This window comes from Malaclemys terrapin, chromosome 11 (genome assembly GCF_027887155.1).
Source record: "Malaclemys terrapin pileata isolate rMalTer1 chromosome 11, rMalTer1.hap1, whole genome shotgun sequence".
Classification (NCBI taxonomy): domain Eukaryota; kingdom Metazoa; phylum Chordata; order Testudines; family Emydidae; genus Malaclemys; species Malaclemys terrapin.
Genome location: NC_071515.1, coordinates 63,789,358 through 63,810,522, shown reverse-complemented (window position 1 = coordinate 63,810,522; position 21,165 = coordinate 63,789,358). Strand labels below are relative to the sequence as shown.

The window sequence follows — 21,165 nt, the reverse complement described above, 5'->3', positions numbered from 1 at the left end:
GTTCCAAATGAGGTGTGTGGTTGACTAGTCAGTTTGTAGCTCTGGTGTTCGTAATTCTGAGATTTTGTTGTATGTGTTTTGACTTCAAGAAAACCTGCTGGGCTGATTTGGACTTGAAAAGCACTGATTAATTGAGAAGTCACATGACTCCTCAGTAATTATGAAGACTATAACTATTTTATTTTCATTCCGCAGTATGTTTTTTCGAAGTACGAGAAGCCTTTTTTCAGTACCTTTGCAAAAACGTCCATGTTTGTTCTATACCTCTTGGGATTTATTGTTTGGAAACCATGGAGGCAACAGTGTACACGTGGGTTTCGTGGAAGGCATGCAGCTTTTGTAAGTATTTTTCAATTTAATAACCTAAAGATATGCAATAATTCAAAGTTTTAAGGTGGGGGGGAAATTGAGGGTTAGCGTATATTACTTTGCTGATAGATCTGTTGGCAAGGCCCGCTATTGGAGATGCCCATTATGCCAGCAAAAATTCTTTACGCAGCATAGTTAAGCCACCACCCTGAACATTGGTTCTACTGGCAAAAATAATTTTGACATTATAAGCTTCATCTACATGTTTTTTTTTGTTTTTTGTTTTTTTTTCTGTTTGCTGTCATATCTGTGTCAATTAGAGTTTCGGTTTGTTTGTTTTTTCCTCTCCTCCGTGTCTTCCCTGCCAACATAGCTGTGTTGGCAAAACTTTGTCTGTAGACCTGGCTTTACATAAGCTAAACTTCAGATGTTAAGTGAATCAAATACTGATTTCATTAAAGTACCATTACAAACTGAACAGACAGAAATGGTAATTGCAGGTTGTACAATTGAGTCTATACCTGGAATTAGTACTCTAACATTATGATTTGTCACTTTTTATATCCAGTTTCTTCATATTAATTCTGAATAGCATGTTTAGAGAGACTAAAATCAGACACTTTTGTTTGAGATCACGTTCAGGAACTTGGTAGAATGAGTATGGGTAGGGTTTTATGTTGTTAAACAACTTTGTAGACAAAGACTCTGCTCACATTATGGTGGGCATATTCTACACTCAGTTTTGGTGTTTGGTATTAAATTCAGTGTCTAAAGACTCTAAACTCTCATGAGAGGCCTGGAACTAGGGTTACCATACGTCCGGATTTTCCCGGACACGTCCGGCTTTTTGGTCCTCAAATCCCTGTCCGGGGGGAATTGCCAAAAAGCCGAACATGCCCGGGAAAATGCCGGCATCCCTGCCCCAGTCCCCTGCTTACCTGAGCAGCTCCGGCAGGCTGCGAGTTGCAGGCGGATTCCCCCGCGGCAGTGGCTGCTGCTGCTCCCCTCAGACACCTCAGCTCTGTGTAGCTGAAGAGCCGAGCTGCTGGAGCGCTACCAGCTTCACGGTTTGCCGGGCAGCCCCCAGACCTCCAGACCCTGCGCCCCCGGCCAGGCGCTTCCACAGTGCAGCCAGACCCCGGAGGGGAAGCGCCCGGCCGGGGGCGCAGGGTCTGGGTCTGCCTGGCAAACCGTGAAGCCGGTAGTGCTCGGGCAGCTGTTTCGCGTGGCTGGGAGAGAGGAGGGGGAATGCAGGGCGCTCAGGGGAGGGGGCGGAGTTGGGGCAGGGGAGGGGCGGGGCTAGGGCCCCGTGGAATGTCCCCTTTTTTAAAACCTTAAATATGGTAACCCTACCTGGAACTAACATCATATTGCAGAGGCATAGAAGCAATTCCAGGAGAAATTCCAGAAGACTAGGAAAGTGCTAATATTGTGCCAGTATTCAAAAAAAGTAGGCAGAATCACCTGTGTAACTATATGTCCATTAGCCTGACATCAATCCCAGGCAAAACAATGCAAAAGTAATACAGGATTCAATGGATAAAGAATTAACAGATAGGAATATAATTAGTGCAAGTTAATATGGTTTTGTGGAAAATAGGTCTTGTCAACCCTGATTTGATTCTTTGAGATGACAGATGTGGTTAATAAGTACATTACATCTATGCTGGTACCTTTAACTTTTGCAAGGTGTTTGACTTATTATCGTGCAACATTCTGATTAAAAACAATTGTACTTTAGCAAGAGAGCACACATTAAAGAGATTAAGAACTACAAACTGATCTCTTAAAAAGTTGTCAGTGGAGAATCATCTTTGAATGGGGTTGCTTTTAGTGGGGTGCTGCAAGGTTTGGTACTAGGTGTGATATTATTCAACATTGTTTTCAATGATCTGGAAGTAAATATAAAATCACTGGTAATAAAATTTGTGGATGACACAAAGATTGACAGAGTAGTAGATAATGAGGAGGACAAAGCAGTCATACCTATGGATCTGAATGGGTTGGTAACCTGGGCCTGTTCCAAAAAAATGTATTTTAATATGGCCAGAGGCAAAATTATGCAAGGAACACAGACCATAACCTACACAATGGGGAATGGTGTCTTGGAAAACAGTGATCCTGAAAAGGATTTAGGGGACATAGTGGACAAGCAACTGAACATGTGCTCCATACACAATTGACATTAGATCTTTTTGCCAGATCTGTGGCTGTAGGAACAGTGAAGTGACTTTACCTCTGTATACAGTGTTGGTGAGTCCTAAACAGGAATACTACATAGCATTCAACATTTTAACACGTTGAAAAACAAGAGAACGCTCAGAAACGAGCCACAAAAGTGCAATGAGAGCTAGAAGTGCCTTCCTTAAAAATCTCAATCTATTTAGTTTGAGAGGAAGATTGAGAGGTAACTTGACTATGGTTAAAGGTCTTGAGAACATGACCTATGAAGGAAGGCTGAAAGAATTGGGTTTGTTTAGTTTGGAAAAGAGAAGACTGAGAGGGAACATAATAGCAGTTTTCAGGTATCTAAAAGGATGTCATAAGGAGGAGGGAGAAAACTTGGTCATCTTAGCCTCTAAGGATAGAACAAGAAGCAATGGGCTTAAACTGCAACAAGGGAGGTTTAGGTTGGACATTAGGAAAAAGTTCCTAGCTGTCAGGGTGGTTAAGCACTGGAATAAATTGCCTAGGGAGGTTGTGGAATCTCCATCTCTGGAGATATTTAAGAGTAGGTTAGAGAAATGTCTATCAGGGATAGTCTAGACAATATTTGGTCCTGCCATGAGGGCAGGGGACTGGACTCTATCACCTCTCAAGGTTCCTTCCTGTCCTTGAATCTATTTATGAATCTATGGTGTCTAAGTACTTTCTTGGGGAGAAAATACTGGGTATGAAAAGGCTCTTTAGTCTAGTGGAGAAAGGCATAATAAGAACCAATGGTTGAAGCCAGACAAATCCATTTTTAACAATGGGTGTGATTGACTATTGGAACAAACTACCAAGGGATGTGAATTGTCCATCTCTTGATGTTTTTCATATCATGACTGGATGCCTTTGTTGAAGATACACTTTAGTTCACTACAAGTTAGTGGACTTAGTGCAGCAGTAACTGACCTTTGATACACAGGACATCTGACCAGATGATTTAATGATTCTTTCTGGCCTTATAATCTATGAATGAAGTAAAAATAGTGCATAAGTTTCTCTCAGATGATGTAAACTTGAAGAGTAGGATTTGGTGGAATAGTGTAGATCCAGGGGTCTGCAACCCGGCACACAGCCCATCCAGGTAATCTGCTGGTGGGCTGCGAGACGTTTTGTTTACGTTGACCATACACAGGCACGGCCCCCCGCAGCTTCCAGTGGCCGTGTGCCAAAGGTTGCCGACCCCTGGTGTAGATCTAGCTAGAGTTCTTCTGTCTTTCTGGCTGCTTCCTCTTAGATACAAGGAGGGACCAGAGAAAAACACAATAGATTTTTGTTAGTTAGGTAAACGATGTATTCCATTGTGTCTGGGAAATAGTCTTTTGGGGCTTTTTAAAAAAATTGGTGAACAACATTCAAAAGTTTTTTACATCTTTCTGGTACTTTTTTTGAAATGTGCTCCGTAGAAAGACATTTAAATTGTTTTGTTTAACAATTCTGGATTTTTCTTTTCTTCAACAGCAAACATACAATATTTTAACAAAATAAGCATATGAATTTAGTTAAACATTTAAGTTTTTTAAAATCAGGCCTTTTTTTGTTAAAATTGTTTTTAACTAAAACAAGTTAAATGAAAAAATTAAAAGAAAAAACAAATTGAATCGACTATGTCAGTGAGGTTAACACGAGAAATTTAAAATATTGGCTTCTGCAGCTAATTCAGTCATCTTCACCTTCATTTTCCTGTTTGTTCATAATCTGGAAAAGAAAAACAAGCTTTCCTGCTTTTTCAGGTCCCAAACAATTTCTCAATTTGGAATGAATTAGTCCAAAGGAAGATAATATTCTTTCTACACCAGCAGAAGAAGCTACTGTTGTTAAAAATGATATTATCACTTCAACAGTCTCTGAATCCAAGTGCTTAAGTGACTTCCACCCAGTTCACTGGTGTGACTTTCTTTAAAACGTCATCAGCAAACACACATTTCTTGAATATGTTCATGCTCTCTCTATGTGTGTATATATATCTCCTCAATATATGTTCCATTCTATATGCATCCGAAGAAGTGGGCTGTAGCCCACAAAAGCTTATGCTCTAATAAATTTGTTAGTCTCTAAGGTGCCACAAGTATTCCTGTTCTTTTTGCGGATACAGACTAACACAGCTGCTACTCTGAAATCTGTCATTTCTCGAATGGTTCACCCTTAGCTCTGAATTTTATTATAGTTAGTGTTATGGAGGGATGATTGCTGTTTGTTCATGTCATAGCCAACTCCTCTTCTTCAGCAGTTAAGGTTTGAACCTGGTACCGAGTATTGAGAATATTTGCAAGAAAATGAACTGGAGATAGTGCTTGTCCCATTTTTTTTTTTTTTTTTTTTATAATGCTTGTAATTTAACTCGGTCATTGCATATTTCTCTTTTTAGGCTCTCACTCGGTTCCTTCCAAATTCCAACAGCGTCAGCAATAAAACAACTATTTCCCCGGAATTTTGTTCAAGGCTACAGAAACAGGCTTCAGGGTACTCAGCATGTGTTCAACATTTCTCTTAAGCCCAATGTTGAGAACTTCGGCTGTGACAGTGCCATCTATTTTTTTTCATGATTTTGTTCATCAACAGTCATCAGATTAGGTCAGTTCTTGATATAGTGCTCAAAACAGTCTGCTACTGAATTCTATCTCACGTCTTGTGGGAGTATTAGCTTGGTTCCTCCCACTTTTTTCAGAGCAGCTGCTGCAAAGTGGTTGTTATGGAAGCATTTTGCAATTTCAACATTAGCTTTTGTTTCTGGAACACTGAAGTCTTTGGCTACGAGGTGCATCAAATGAGCATGCAACCGCATGTTATTAGTTCGGGACTCTCTTCTAAATAATTTCTTCTCATCTTGGATACATTTGCAGCATTGTCTGTGTCCAAGATGCGTACTAGACATTTGATTTTTTTTTTTCAGTTTGTTATAGCTTTTACTGCTACTTCTTGTAAGTATTCTGCTGTGTGTGCATTTCCTGATGTATCAGTTGTTTCTGTAAAGAAGACATTCCCTTCTTCTGTTGTCACACAAGCACATACAACAGGATCATTGTGGACATTGCTCCACCCATCAAGACTCAGGTTAACAATTTCACCCTCTAGACCTTTTGCACACTGCTCAATTTCTCTTTCATACACTTTATCCAGCAATTTGCCTATGACATCTGCTCTGTTGGGTGGACTGTATCCTGGTCTTAATGACTGACCCATGTTAATGAAGTGTGGGTTCTCAATCATGCGGAAAGGAGAGTTTGTTCCATAAATAAACTGGGCAATTTTTTCATCAATTACCTCTTTTTGTAATCTGCTGGTTCTTGTCACAAATTTATCTATGGTTGTTTCTGGATGATGGAGATTTTTTTCTTTTCTTTTTGCTACAGGTGATATACTGTGGCTATGTGATATAGATGATGTGACTGAAACACTATCATTGGCAGATAACTCTGAAACTTTTGAAAATGATGGTGATCTTGAAGGTGGATAGTCTTCAGAATTCTGTATGTTGAGGATGGATTCTCCTAAACAAAATAAGTCAATGCAGTTATTTAATTACTATTACCACACTGCTCATTTAGTATTATTCATTGCATTCACTGACACAGTACTACTTTAAAGGTGAAATTGTAAAAGGAAGATCTGCCTATTTCAGCTATTTAATTTTTATCACAACTGCATCTAAAATGATAGTACTATAGAGTAACCACTATATATTTTGCTCAAACATGAGAATTCAAGAATAGTCCAGAAGGAAAACAGGCAGTCTTTAAGAAAGAAGTATGAAATAAAGTTTACTAACCTGAAGATCCTGCATGTTCAGACATGTTTCTTTCATCATCTTCAACACAGCTTCCTGCTGAGAAGGGACGCTTCTCATGATGTCGTTTCATTCGGGCAACCAGACCTTGCATTTCTTTGTTGCACTGTTTGCATTTTGCCCTCATGCCTGTCTTACCCACGGGTAGAGGAACTTCATTAAAATATTCCCAAACTGGGTCTCTTTTATGGCCTGCTGCCATTTTAGGTTTTCCCTTCTAGTGAGAGAATGGTATGGCAGATCTCAAATCAATGAAGGCTACACTCAGAAAGACCTAAAGACTTCTGGAATATGCTGCTCAAACAGTTTCACTTTTGTTTCTACTGCCTGTCCCTCCCTTCTCACATTTATCTCCAGACTTCCTTCTCCTTGTCCAGATCTATTTTGCTCCCAACCATCTTCTATTCATTGAACTTTTTGAAACTTTGCACTTTTAGAGAGAACTTTTAGAGATTGAATCTGTGTACATAAATTTGCAGAGGGACAATAGGGTTGAGGTCCGTTATTTCTCACCTCCAAATATTATTTATTTTTTAAAAAACATTTTTGTTGTTAACAAGCATGTTCTCTCTGGAGACACAAATCCAGTTTGAGAACTGCAAATCTAAGCATCTCTGATGGTATCTTGAATCTAGACTGAGCACTGAGTCCCATTGGGTAGATAGAAAGATTAACTTAAATAATCTATATAGAAGCCCCTGGAACCCCATAAAATTGGGTTCCTAATCCATGAACTATTGGAACTCATTTACAAAATTTTTCTTAAACATTACATTAATATATTGTCTCATTCTATAGAATTAGAATTTATAACCCCTATTCCATGATGAGATATCTTTGAGCTATAACGTATCTTAGTTAAAACTATCTTTAGATAGGTTTTTCTCTCAAAAAGCATTTTATCAAAAAAATCTGATTTAAATAAAAATCCAACACTCTTTATTTTTTAAAAAATCATTGATTTTTATCTACCCTGCTTGTTACTGAAAGCTGTACTATTAGACATTTGACTGTTTTAAAACAATGCTGTGTGCACCAACCTAATATATTTATAGACATTAAATTCAATAATTCCTTCAGCATTTCTGATAAGAAACAGTTATATATAGATTATGTGTTAAGCCAGTAGGGAATTGCTTTTATAGAGTTCTTTGCAGAACAAGACCTAGTTTTGCTGTTGCTGATCTTCTCTGTTGGCTTGTAAAATATTAATCAACTTTATAGTTATTTTTCCTTTTCAGTATTTTGTGACTAAACTATGGTAGACTACAATGTAAACATTTTTTTACTTAGCATTTTATATTAAAATTTTACGACTTCTTAGAATTTTAAATGTAAAATCTCTAATTAGTTTGCAGATGCTGAAGGTTATTTTGCTGCTTGTACAACAGATAACACTGTAAACAGTTCTTTGGTAAGTCCCTTAATTTTTTTGTATGATTAAGACACCACTATGTTTGTCGATTATTTCCATCCTATGTTAAAAATTGTATACTTAAATTTGCAGGTATTCAGGAAATAAGATTAGTTACATTTCTTCTTTAATCAAAATGACTGAAAAGCATTTAGTTAAAATGGCAGTAATGTGTCATGCAAGAAATAATGCTACTCATAGTGGGAGACGTGGGATCTCTCTGAAATAAAACATTAATTGAATTTAGATTGGACTATGAAAGAAATATCAGTGTGTCATACGAGGGATACATTCCCAGGTTCAGCTCAATTTTTGCAAAGCAAAATGTGGAGAGCCAGTGATAAATCCAAACAGCTTTCAAATCCAAAGCTGTGCAACAGTGATTCAGCTGGAGGTGAACACATTAACATTTCATGATTCCATCTTACAACTTGAAAGAGAAATGGACTGTCATCTTTCCTCCTCTGAAATAAACTACAGCCAGGTTTACTATATAGGTGATTTTTGTCAGTCTTCATTTTTAAATCTTATTGGGACCTGCCTGCTAGCTGCTATATTTGGACTGGTCTAAAATATTAACTTAAAAAAAAAAAAAAGTTTACTTAGTGGATTTAAAATATATTCTAAAATAGGTTGGTCATGTATTTTTATATATGTACTAGAAGGTGAAATATCTTAGTAGTAGTGAAGAGACTTGGTAGAGAGATGTTGATACTGCTTAAAAATTCTGACTGTCTTGCTATTTTATGGAACTTGTTTTTCCTTTAGTATTTTGTTTCCAGGTATCCTAAGATAAGTTTGGCTAACAGTTTCAATGTCTGTTTAACTGCATATGCTACTTGTCCTGCTGCATTTCAGAGTGAACCTTTGTATGTTCCTGTAAAGTTTCATGACTTGCCAAGTGAAAAGAGTGGCAGTGCTAATAGTGATACTGAAAAAAGTGAGTAAAGACTTCAGAATTTCGAAATGCTCTCTGGTACAGGGCCTATTTTTGTGTCTGTATTGCCCCTGTTGTGGTTGCAGAGCTAGCTCCACCACTATTCTGTTCCTGGTCTCTGTGAGCAAATCCCCATAGGTGTCCAGCCTCATTTCTTTGCCTTTCCTGGGGTGGAATTTTGGGATTCTCCTCCTCCCTCCCTCCCCCCCCCCCCCCCCCCCACACACACGCGCTTTTAGAGTTGGTTTTAACTTAAAAGTTAGGTTAACAGCTACGTTGGTCAGCGTTTAAAAAAAAAATTTTTAATGGATAGCTGTGCATATTGTCAGCTACAACAGTAATAGGTGCTATAGAAAAACCTGAGACACTGTTATAATTAGTATTGTTTATTAAATGGAAACAAAAACAATAACTCTTGTTCGTATATAAAAGTTACCTGTCTGATGTAACTATTAGATTCTTTGACCCATTCTCCAAACCTGAAAAGTCTTCCAGATTCCTACTGAAACTTCAAGGATCTGTGTAACACTCCTACCCTCAGAATGCTATATTGCAACCATCCTTTTCTTACAGTTTAGCATAACTGTATGGGGTACTTTTTTCCTGAGAGACACTAGCCAGACTCTTCAACAACACAAGATAGTGTCTCTTGCCTAGGGCCTGGTTTTGTTGCCTCTGTAGCCCTGCTTGTCTAAAGAACAAGAAATCAGGTGAAATCCTGGCCCCAGGATGAAGTTATTGACTTCAGAGGGGCCAGGGCACCATCACAGGACTAGAAAATGGAAGTTCAAATCATTATCACTCTGTCACTGAGCTAATTCTTTTATTGTTAACTTAACCACTACTTGTGTCGTGGAATCTTTTTATCAGTTTAATTTGGTACAGGCAACATTGTAAGATCAAAAACATAACTTTAATTTTCCCATGCATGCAAATTTATGCAGCTTTTAACATCTGATGTTAATTTCTTTAAAACAAAATTATTAGAACTTAAACTATTGTGCATTTTTAAAAATACAATGTGCATACAAAGTAGAGGGAAAAATAAAGTAACAGGCTTCATTGTCGCGTTTCAAAGGAGTTACTCTGAACAGACCATAATAATTATTTAAAACAATTATGAGATCCTTTTTCATTAGTACCCTATCAAGTGGTATAAATACTATTTTGTTAAAAAAAGAATTAAAGAAAATCTTTTGTTGGAGGGAGAAGCTTCATGTCATTTGTGAACTGCTGTAATCAATGGGATCAAACATTCCTTTTTTTTCTTTTCTTTTCTGTGTAATAGAGTGAAAAGTTGAATGATCATGTGCCACTTTGTTTTTTCCTTAAGCTCCCAAAAAGCCTCGTGTAAGGTTCAGTAATGTTATGGAGATTCGACAACTCCCATCGAGCCATGCATTGGAAGCAAAGTTGTCTCGCATGTCATATCCAACTGTTAAGGAGCAGGAATCAATATTAAAAACTGTAGGGAAACTCACTGCAACTCAAGTAGCAAAAATCAGCTTTTTCTTTTGCTTTGTGGTATGTCCTTTGTTCTTTAAGAAAATTATTAAGTATAGCTACAAATATTGAACTGTTTTACATAGTAATGAAAATGAACTTGTATTTAACGTTGGATTGTGGTCTATTTTTTTTCAGTGTTTTTCTTATTTTATATTTATATATATATATAATATATATATATATATATATATATATATATATATATGCTAAATGCAGCATAACCTCTCTTATCTGCACTTCCCTAAAATGCAATTCTGAACAGTACAGTGGGTTTTCAGGCTTGCATTTAATTGTAGCACAGGTTCTACTGCTGGCAGGGCCATTGTAAATTATGTCTTACTCCACTCTTCGGAATGGGTGTGGCAAGTCACTCACTAGTCTTGCCCGGGCAGAAATCCAGGGTTACTTAAACACCAGCTGTTGTTTCTTCCTTGTATAGAGGAGTGGGGCCGAGCCCTGACTGTACCTACAACTTCATGGATATAGCATGTAGAACTGCCTTTCAGTTTGGGGGTGGAGAAGGAGAAAGGACCTATAAATATAGCTGTTGCCCTGCTCTCTTTCTGTGGAACCTCTTGAAAGCTGCCACCACATTGTCTGTCTCATCCTGTGGCATTATACACCACCATGCAGTGATGTGAAGATGTTTGGCTTGGGGCAGAGGATATCCTCAACTCTCCCCAATGAGAATAGGTAGGGCTGCAAGATGTCTTTATCCTCATCAGCAGACCGGTCATCTTCACATACACCTCTGTCCCGATATAAAGCTGTCCTCGGGAGCCAAAAAATCTTACCGCATTATAGGTGAAACCGCGGTATATTGAACTTGCTTTGATCCGCTGGAGTGCACAGCCCCGCCCCCCCGGAGCACTGCTTTACCGTGTTATATCAAAATTCGTGTTATATTGGGTCGCGTTGTATCTGGGTAGAGGTGTACTTCTGCAGCAGTTCTCAGTGTCATGGAAACACAGAGGTGAGAGTGGCATGTTTCCTAAGAGCCAACACTGAAGAGGAGGGTAACAAAGCAGTGGTGGCCCTTCTAACAGTGGCCCCACTGTACTGCTAGAGACATTTTATTTAAAATATGGTTAAGAGCAAGCCACACATAGCTCTTTGGACAGCAGGAGATACTTCACGGTATAGCGGTTCAGGAGGTGGCTTTAACTGGTGTACTGACCAGAAGACAGTGATATGACAACTGGAATTTCTTGAGATGGATGCATATATTGAGAGGATGTCCATAGAATTTAAAGGAAAACTAGTTTCATATTTCATGTATACAAAGGAGATTATAAAGTAACTATCTTTTTAAGATTTATTTTCTATTTATGCATATATATTTAAAAACTGTCTGGAATAAGATTATTCTTTTTTGTTTACAAACAAATTAAATGATACTGCTCTTGCTTTTGCAGTTGCTTCTAAAAGGTACCTCGGCTGTATCTACTGCTGTATTTTTCTTGGTCATCATTCAAAAAGTAAAATCTTTTTGAAATAATTTTTGGGAGAACTAAGAACATCTTTGGTATAACATTATTAATGAGCTCTTGCCCACTACATGATCTAATATTTACTGTTTTACAAAGTATTTTACAAACATTTAATCCTCACAGAATACCTGTTAAATAATTGATCTGTACACTGTATTATCTCTATTTTGGAGATGCTTGTTTGTTTGTGTACTTAAGATGTTATAGGACCGCAGTATATGAATCCATTTAAATGGGATGATAGTTAATTTAACCTTTTGAGTTTTATGGAAATAAGTAGTTTCTCTCAGTTTTTGCAAACAGTTTGAAAATGATGACTTCAGACTAAGTTGTTTGCTTTTTGGTTGTTGCTGACTTGCAGTTGCTATTTTCACTGATTATCTCCAGCGTCTAATTTTTTAAAAGTCTGCAATAATTACTTTCTTGTAGATGCCACTGAAACTGTTCATGTTGCCTGTTTTCACCTCTGCTACTTAATGCCTCTGCCTCTTCTTAATAACAATTAGAAATTGATATTGTTATTTATAAGACAAAAGGACTTGTGTGAAAGTCTTGTTCTGATTGATTTTTGTGTAAACTGGTTCAAGTGATAACTCTGGTAAATATAAAAAAATCTAAAAATTGCAGGAGTTAATACACAGGCAAAACAGACTGTTTTAATACCTTTTGTGATTATCCATTTATTCATTAAACTACTTTCCTTGTTCTGCAGTGGTTTTTGGCAAACTTCTCTTATCAAGAAGCACTCTTACATGCACAAGTTGCCATAGTTAATATCGTATCTTCAACCTCTGGTAAGATACCAAATGTGCATTATAAGAACTACTGAAATAGCGGTTTATAAATTAGAGCTCTTTTTTTGTTATGCCAGCACTATTTCATTAAATTGACTATTATGTGTATCTTTGAGAAGCGTAAAGTTTAAAAAAACAAACATGATAGCTTAGAAGCATTCCGTATATTGTTGCAAATTATTTTACTATCTTTATGTCTTACCACTTTGCAACTTGCATTCTTTTGTCTTTATATAGCTCTGCAAGTACATTACATTTTTATAGTTAGGATACTATTTGGACTGTAGTAGTTGCACGGAAAGCTGACCTTTTAGGTGGCTGCAACTTATTCTTTTAAAAAAAAAAAAAAAGAAAAGAAAATCCTTCATGTACAGAAGAAATTTCAGTTTTAAAACTGAGCTACTTTTCTTGGACACGGAGCCACACCTGAAATCGATGTGCAAAATTTCCTTGTTTTTTTGTCTTTAAGCTGATCACTATTGCAGTTTCTATACACTTTTAAGTTTTAATTGGTATGAGAACAATAATAAAATTTACAATGTAATTTTTTTTTAAATGGGGAGGGGGAAAGCAGTATACTCGCGTAGACTATATGTAGGCCTTGGCTACCCTTGCAGCTGTACAGCGCTGTGAGGTAAACCTGTCTTCGTACAGCTGCGTTGGGAAAAGCGCTGCAGTCTGTCCACACTGCCAGCTGCCAGTGCAGTGGTGTGGCCACACTTGCACCATTTGCAGCTGTGTTGGGAGCAGTGCATTATGTAGGGTTACCATATTTTAGTTTTAAAAAAGGACACTCCACGGGGCCCCGGCCCCGCCCCAACTCCGCCCCTTCCCCAAAGTCCCCGCCGCCAGCCCTGCCCCCTCCCCTGAATGTTCCACCCCCTGCTCCTCCCCTGCTTCCCGCGAATCAAATGTTCACGGGAAGCCTGAAACAGGGAGGCAGTAGGTAAGCTGGGGCTGGGGCGAGGCTCAGCCCAGTCCGGCCCCCCTGGCCAAGCGGCTCCTGGCGGTCGGCCGGCCAGCCGGCCCAGGCCAAGAGGCTCTGGCCCCGGCGTCTCCTGCGCGGCTCGGGCCCTGGGGCCCCGGCCCTCAGCCGAGCACCCCCGGCCCAGCGCCGCCGAGCACCCCCAGCCGAGCAGCCCCGGCCCTGGCCGAGCACCGCCGGGCCCTCCCTCCCTATTTTCCCATACATGTCCAGCTTTTGGGGATTTCCTCCCGGACGGGGATTTGAGGCCCAAAAAGCCAGACATGTCCGGGAAAATCCAGACGTATGGTAACCCTACATTATGGGCAGCTATCCCAGCACTCATATGGCTGCAACGTGCTTTTCAAAACGGGGAGGGTGGGGTGAATTGTGACAGGGAGTGTGGGGGGAGAGAGAGTGCTTTTTGGAGCGTGTCAGCTCTCTATTTTGCAAGTTCCGAACTCCTGGCCCCCTGCTCATTCATTTATTTACTCAAAGCAAGCTGCAAACTCTTTGCTTTTCTCTGTGGTATGAGCTTTGAAACCCGCACTTCCGCATTCCTGCAGTCGGTCACAACAATGGAGAGGATTGGCCAGTTGACAAGGTGATTAGTACAGCGCTGCAAGCGTTTACACTCACACCCGTGAGTCGTAGCCACTCCACTGCAGCTGTTATTCCTCTCGGAGATGTGGAGTACCTGCAGCGGTGTACCCAGGGATATACAGCACTGTAAGTGCCCTGCCAGTGTGGACAGGGAGTGAGTTACAGCGCTGGGGGAGGCTTTACAGCGCTGTAACTTGCAAGTGTAGCCAAGGCCAAAGTGAGTATTGTGTATGTGATCTGAACCAAATGGCACAGCTGCTGTGCTGCAAAGAGCTGGTGATAATATGACAGGTCTGGGCTACAATAACCCAAAGAAGGGTGGGAATGAGAGTAATTTCAATGGAGGCTCTGCTGTATACCCTGATGCTGGTCACTGGAGGCATTAAGGACATAATTCTAATTTTAGTTTTGTGAATTTTACACTTGCAGATCTCCTTTAAGGAAAAAAAATCTGCTTTTGAACTGAAAACAAAACAAAAATCTAGCACTCTTTCAAGTTTGCAACATAAAAACAAAGGTTTATTTTACAGTGGTAAATTTGCAGGGGATTCATAATTAGAACCAGTCAATTCCACTGTTTGGAGGGGTGAGAAGTAGTACCAGGCTACAGTGTTTTTAGGAAATGGTTACTCCTGCCATTGAAGTGTCTTAATTTAAAACTATATGAGCTCTTTTTTTGTATCTTTCCTATTTCTGTTGACCCAGAAACCATAATCTGTTCCTACTATGGACATCAACAAGTTCTCTAAATAGGTTTTTTTTACATGTTCAGTGAGACTGTCTAATTTTATCATAGTATGACAGACACTAATTGCTCCACAGTTTTGCTTTAACGTGTAATTAGACTGTCTTTCAAAGCTGATACTTACATTTATCACAACCCAAGAATAGTGCACCGCTTTAGTTATTGCTATTTAAAAAGTGTAATTCCAATATACACTGGTTTTGACATGGGCTGATTTTTTTTTTTTAAAGACTTAACTGAGTTTATTTCCTTTGCATGTTTAAATTGCAATCTTCATTTTTGTTAAATGTATTTTTACTTATCTGGGGCATAGATTTTGAGTTTCAATTTAGACACTGTAAACATGTAGCATTACAAGAAAATTAGAGACAAACTGACATACTAATTCTGTTGCAAAAATTCAGATTAAAAGTATGGAAACTAATCTGAAGTGATTAGACAACATTTAAAATAAATTTGAGATAGTGGTAGTACAGTTTATTGAACAGGTTAGTAATAAAGCTTGAAAAGATGTTACACCTTTTTATTTTCTCTTACAGGACTTTTTACCTTAATCTTAGCTGCAGTGTTTCCAAGTAACAGTGGAGATCGGTTTACCCTTTCCAAACTGTTAGCTGTCGTTTTAAGGTAGGAATATGAACTCTTAATCTCCAACACCCCTTCTCTGACTCTACCCCTAAACAAGCTGGTACTGTTTTAAGCTGTTTGAGATAGTTCAATTTATTTGGTGAAGAATGTTGTTATTTCAAGAGTAGCAGATCTTGGCAAGTTTTTTAAAGAAAATAAAATGTCGAAGAGTGCCTGTTTAAAATTTCACTTTTTTTGACAACTGCTCTGACCAGGAATCTCCTCCCTCTAAATATAAACCTTTCTTTAATAGAATTCCCTATATGCTAGGTGCTGAAGACTAGACACTGCTGGAACCTTGTGGTGTTACTTGTCTGCTCTGGAATGACTTGTTTTGCTATATATTTTCACTTGAACCCATTTTTTGGGTCAGATGACTTTGGTGTGCAGCATTAGAGAGCTAATTTGAAGTTCACCTAATTTTGACTTTTTTAATGTTTGTGTCTGAAAGTTGTGTGCATGATACTTAAGTAATTTCTAAATATTTAGATGGGTTAGGAGAAATGATGCTGTGATATATGGGTAATCTGGATAGTTTCACAGTTTTGTTCCGCTATCATTCAAAACTCTCAGCTGTCAGATTTTACAGATCTGCTCTGAACTATTTTTTTTTTTTCTTCTCCACTCTGTGTCAGTGGAGTTTTGGCCAAGTATATAGTGTGTATACGAAAATGGTGATATGCTTCAGATTCTTTTGTTTTATTAGTCAGTTAAAGTGAATGTACTGCTCAACTGTAATGGGCAGGACATCTTTAAGCAATTATGTTTTAGTGGTCATTTAACCTAATTTAAGATATAACCATAGGATTTGGTTATAAAATTATTATATAATAAATGCTAACACATTTGTCTGATAGTTAATTTTAGATTTTGTTTTAATGCAGATGGAAAGCATTAGACGTTTAATGAAACTTAATATCGTGTGGAAGCAGTAAAAGAAAGAGGGTTTAAGTGCAGCCATTTAAGTGTCAGAGACAGAGCAACTGTTCTGTCAAGTCTTAGCCTGATATCGCGAGACCTGTAGAAGCAGGGCTCACGTCAGAAGTGCGTGGAAAACAGCAGAATAGTCAGTGTGACCTCGCCTTGAGATAATGATGTTTGTGAAGAGAAAGTGAGAAAATACTGGAATAGATAGTAAATATCCTAAATAAAATGCAGATGTTTTTAATTAATGCACATCATTTGTGACGTGTCAGCGTTGTTCTCAAAGGCCTGATCCATAGTTCAGGGAAGTCAGTGCAAAGAATCATATTGATTTAATTGAGCTCTGGAGTAGGCCTTAAAGCACAGGTTCACCAAAAGCTGTGTTCAATCTAATTACAGATATCTAAAAACTGGTGTCTTTATTTGTTGCTGTGCGTGTGTGACAGATTTAAAAAATAAATAAATAAATAAAACTGTGGTATGCCTTAATAGTTGATGATGTTTTTTCCTAGCATTGGCGGTGTAGTACTTGTTAATTTCTCTGGGTCTGAGAAATCTCCAGGAAGAGGTACAATAGGTATATTAAATATTTTTTTTAAAATTTTATACTGTAAATTGTAATACCAAGATAAATGTAACAGTTTTTTTTAAACTGCTCAAAACTACAGGGTGGGAGAAGGAAATGCAGTGTAAATCTATCATGTATTAGACTCTGGAAGATTGACTGCTGAAAGTGGCTTGTTTTAAGGAATGTTTTTTATTAAATACCCTTTCAATATATGCATGTAGAGGGTCATATCTTCATAAGTTTAATTCATTTTATATAGTAATGGATTCTATAATAAACTATTACAATTAGAAAATTGCCCAGTAGAGGGATTTAAGTATGATAGTCAGATTCATAACACTATGCCTAACCCATTTGTCTTAAAATAATATTTTTCAACTTTTACAGGTTCCCTATGGTCTCTTGTAGGAGCAATGCTGTATGCTGTCTATATAGTTATGATAAAAAGAAAAGTAGACAGAGAAGATAAGCTTGATATACCAATGTTCTTTGGTAAGAACAGCAATATTTTAATATAGCAATGACAATATTGAAAACAAAACTTTTGTTTATAGAATAACTGAGTCCCTTGCTCTTCAGTCCCCAATCTTATAAATACTTAAACATGCATGTAAAGTTATGCATATATGTGTTTACAGGTTTAGGGCCTTAATCTTTGAGTATTCTCAGTACTAGTCAGTTCTTAGGGCCTGATCCTGAGGAGTGTTGAGCAGCAGCTCTCACTGTAGTCAGTGGGAATCTCAGGTGCTTGACACATCTCTGTGTAAGGCCATCAGTGATAAAGTGAGTATGCCTCTGTTGCTAATTCCTGTGATGTATTTTTATATTGAATAAAAACTGGATTGGTATGCTGAACTTTTTGTTATAGTGCAGGTTTTGTAGTGAGCAGTTCAATATGGTCACTTCACTTTGCAATGCCATAATTTCTGAAGTCCAAATTGCAAACCAGAAGCCATATATGGTGCCATAGAGTCTTACTAACCTGCAAAAATGTAGTGTTCTGTCCCTGCCTCTGAGCAGACTTAATAGCAAAATGCTATCGTGAGTTTTCATATTAGTAAAATTTCAAATGTACTAGTATATCATGAAATATAAATAAAAACTAAATGATGAAATAAATGACCATAGTACATTTGTGTTCAGTTGCTTGCTAATTCACAGAAATCAGTAATTTGCAATGAGTCTCCCAGTCTTTGTGCTAATTAGTGAGGCTTTAAGGAACTATCTGCAAAATTAGTAATCTGCAAAAATATCTACAAAAAGTGGAAACATGGATGAATTGCTAAGGAGGCGTACAAAAGAATGTTATAAGCATGTCGGGACAAAATTAGAAAAGGTAAGGCACAAAATGAGTTACACCTAGCAAAGGACATGTGGCAATAAGAGGAGGTTCTTTCAGTATGTTAGGCTCAAGAGAAAGATGGAGAGTGTAGGTCCACTACTTAGAGGGGAAGGAGAGCTAACTAATGCCATAAACAAGGCTGAAGTGTTTTATGCCTCTTTTGCTCAGTCTTCATTAAAATGGTTAATTGTGACCAGATACTCAATACAATCAATATTAACAACAAGGGGGAAGGAACGCAAGCCAAAATAGGGAAAGAACAGATTAAAGAATATTTAGATAAATTGGCAGGCCCTGATGAAATTTATGATAGGGTACTTAAGGATCTCTGGGAAATTACAGACCAGTCAGTCTAACTTTGATACCTGGAAAGATAGTAGAACAAATTATTAAACAATCAGTTTGTAATCACCTAGAGCAAGGGTAGTCAAGACATTTGGACCTTAACAGAATATAGGCTATTCTTGACCTAGAGAATAAGAGGGTTATAAGGAATAGCCAGTATGAATATATCAAGAACAAATCATCCCAAGCCAACCTGATTTCCCTTTTTTGATAGTGTTACTGGCACAGTGGATAAGGGGAAGCAGTAGATGTGATATATCAGGATTTTTAGTAAAGCTTTTGAAATAATCCCACATGACTTTCTCATAAGCAAACAAGGGAAAAGCATTTTAGATGAAATTACTGTAAGGTGAGTACATTTAGTGGGGTTCCAGAGTCTGCTACTCTGCTACAGTTCTGAGTCTGCTACTGTTTAATATTTGCATTAATTACTTGGATAATGGAGTGGAAAGTATGTTAATAAAATTTGTGGATGACACCAAACTGGGAGGGGTTGCAAGCACTTTCGAGGCCAGGCTTAGAATTCAAAACTACCTTGACAAATTGGAGAATTTGTATGAAATTCAATAAAGACAAGTGCAAAGTACTTCACTTTGGAAGGAAAACTCAAATGCACAACTATGAAAGAGGAATAGCTGGCTAAAAGGTGGTACTGCTGAAAGGGATCTAAAGTTTATAGTGAATCACAAATTGAATGAGTAAGCAATGTGTTGCATTTGTTAAAAAGACTTGTATCATTCTAGAGTGTATATATAGCAGTGTCATATGTAAGACATGGGAGGTAATTATATTATTGTGTTCAACACTCGCAAGACTTCAGTTGGAGCATTGTGTCCATTTCTGGGTGCCACACTTTTGGAAGTTGTGGATAAATTGGAGAGTCCAGAGGAGAGCAAAAAAGTTGACGAAAGCTTTAGAAAATGTGACCTATGAGGAAAGGTTTAAAAAATTGGTCATGTTTAGGCTTGAGAAAAGAAGATTGAGATGGGGGCCTGATAACGGTCTTCAAATATGTCAAGGACTATTATAAAGAGGACAGTGATCAATTGTTCTCCATGTCCACTGAAGATAGGACAAGAAGTAATGGGCTTAATCTGCAGCAAGGGAGATCTGGATAGGCAATAGAGAAAAACTTTCTATTTATATGGGTAGTTAAACTCTGAAGTAGACTTCCAAGGGAGGTGAAATCTCCATTAGAGGTTTTGGAGAACAGGTTGGACAAACACCTGTCTGGGATGGTCTAGGTTTAGTTGGTCCTGCTGTAGCACAGGGGGCTGGATTTGATGAGCTTTTGAGGTACCTTCCAGCATTACATATCTATGATTCTGTTATTTCACTTGAGAAACAGAACTGTTGTCCCAATAGATAAAGAATTTGCTGATCCTCGTGAGGTAGACCATATCTTTTATACCATCACCTTTTTCATTGGCAATACTATTAGCATTCCTGTGGCAACTCCTGCAGTTACTTTTATCAAAAAGTTAAGGTATTGAATATATATTTTAGTTGTCCTGTTTAAAGTAATTTTAACAGTTGGAAACAAGTAAAACCAGCACCATGTAGTCAGCTAGTTTTTCCAGACCTATGAGTAAGTTGTTCATTGACCACCAGTGGTTCATGCACCAAGCTTTGAAACCCAAAGTAGTAGTCATTAACCTGGAATTAAATTCCCAACCTTTTTTTCCAAAGTTTGATCTTTTAGTTCTCTTTTCACATGTAGGCACTGACAACCTATTTTCTCAGACCATATTTTATTCTTATGACCCTTGTGTAACTGTCCAAAGCACCCCTGTTTCAAATGAACAGTTGGATTCAGTCAGGAGCGCTTACTGACCAGCACCACTTTTTAAAAGTCCATGGTAGAGCTTTGTTGTTGTTTTTTTTAAACTGTTTTATGCCTTGTTACTAGACCAGCTGTCATACTGTGACCCTGTGTTGGAATTGAAAAAAAGCTTCAGGAGTCCTTCTCAATAGTTATGGGACCATCTCCCATTTAGCCATTAAAAAATGATGGTGGTCGTGACACCCTAGATTCCCCATGCTCTAGATCATCCCTGTTGCTAGTGTAAATTCTTTCTTGTTGGAATCTTTAAAATGGAAGATTGCTTTACTTGTGGAAAGCCAAATACGCATTCTGAACTTGGGAAACTACTAAAAGTATCGCATATTGTAAATATTTAAATATTGCTTACCATTTTCAGTTAAAGATTCCTGTAGTCCTTTTCCCAGGAATAGGAATAACCTATTAAGATAGTTTTTCTGCAGCTCTTGCCAGACATTTGGACTGTGAGGGAAGCCAAGTAAGGGGAGAAGGAGGTAAATAAATAATTATGATGAAACTGAAAGGAAGCTAACATTAATTTGATTTTTATTTTCAGGTTTTGTAGGCCTCTTCAATCTGCTGCTGCTATGGCCAGGTTTCTTCCTACTTCATTATACTGGATTCGAGGCCTTTGAGTTTCCCAATAAATTGGTATTGATGTGCATTGTCATTAATGGCCTTATTGGAACAGTTCTGTCAGAATTCCTCTGGCTGTGGTATGTACTGTTTACTTCATGTAAGTTGTCCTCTGATACATTACTTAAAAACTGAGCTGCTGCG

At 38.0% G+C, this 21,165-nt stretch overlaps 1 protein-coding gene across 1 annotated transcript in view; it reads left to right on the top strand.

Moving 5' to 3' along the window:
* The window catches only part of SLC35F5 (solute carrier family 35 member F5), a 61,262-nt gene that overhangs the window by 16,109 nt on the left and 23,988 nt on the right, over positions 1-21,165 (top strand). The window contains exons 6-14 of the mRNA XM_054043229.1: positions 196-339; positions 7,656-7,718; positions 8,577-8,658; positions 9,989-10,179; positions 12,364-12,445; positions 15,297-15,384; positions 16,821-16,885; positions 17,264-17,368; positions 20,942-21,101. Of these exons, the coding sequence (XP_053899204.1) occupies positions 196-339; positions 7,656-7,718; positions 8,577-8,658; positions 9,989-10,179; positions 12,364-12,445; positions 15,297-15,384; positions 16,821-16,885; positions 17,264-17,368; positions 20,942-21,101 (980 nt within the window). The remainder of the gene's footprint in view (positions 1-195; positions 340-7,655; positions 7,719-8,576; positions 8,659-9,988; positions 10,180-12,363; positions 12,446-15,296; positions 15,385-16,820; positions 16,886-17,263; positions 17,369-20,941; positions 21,102-21,165) is intronic.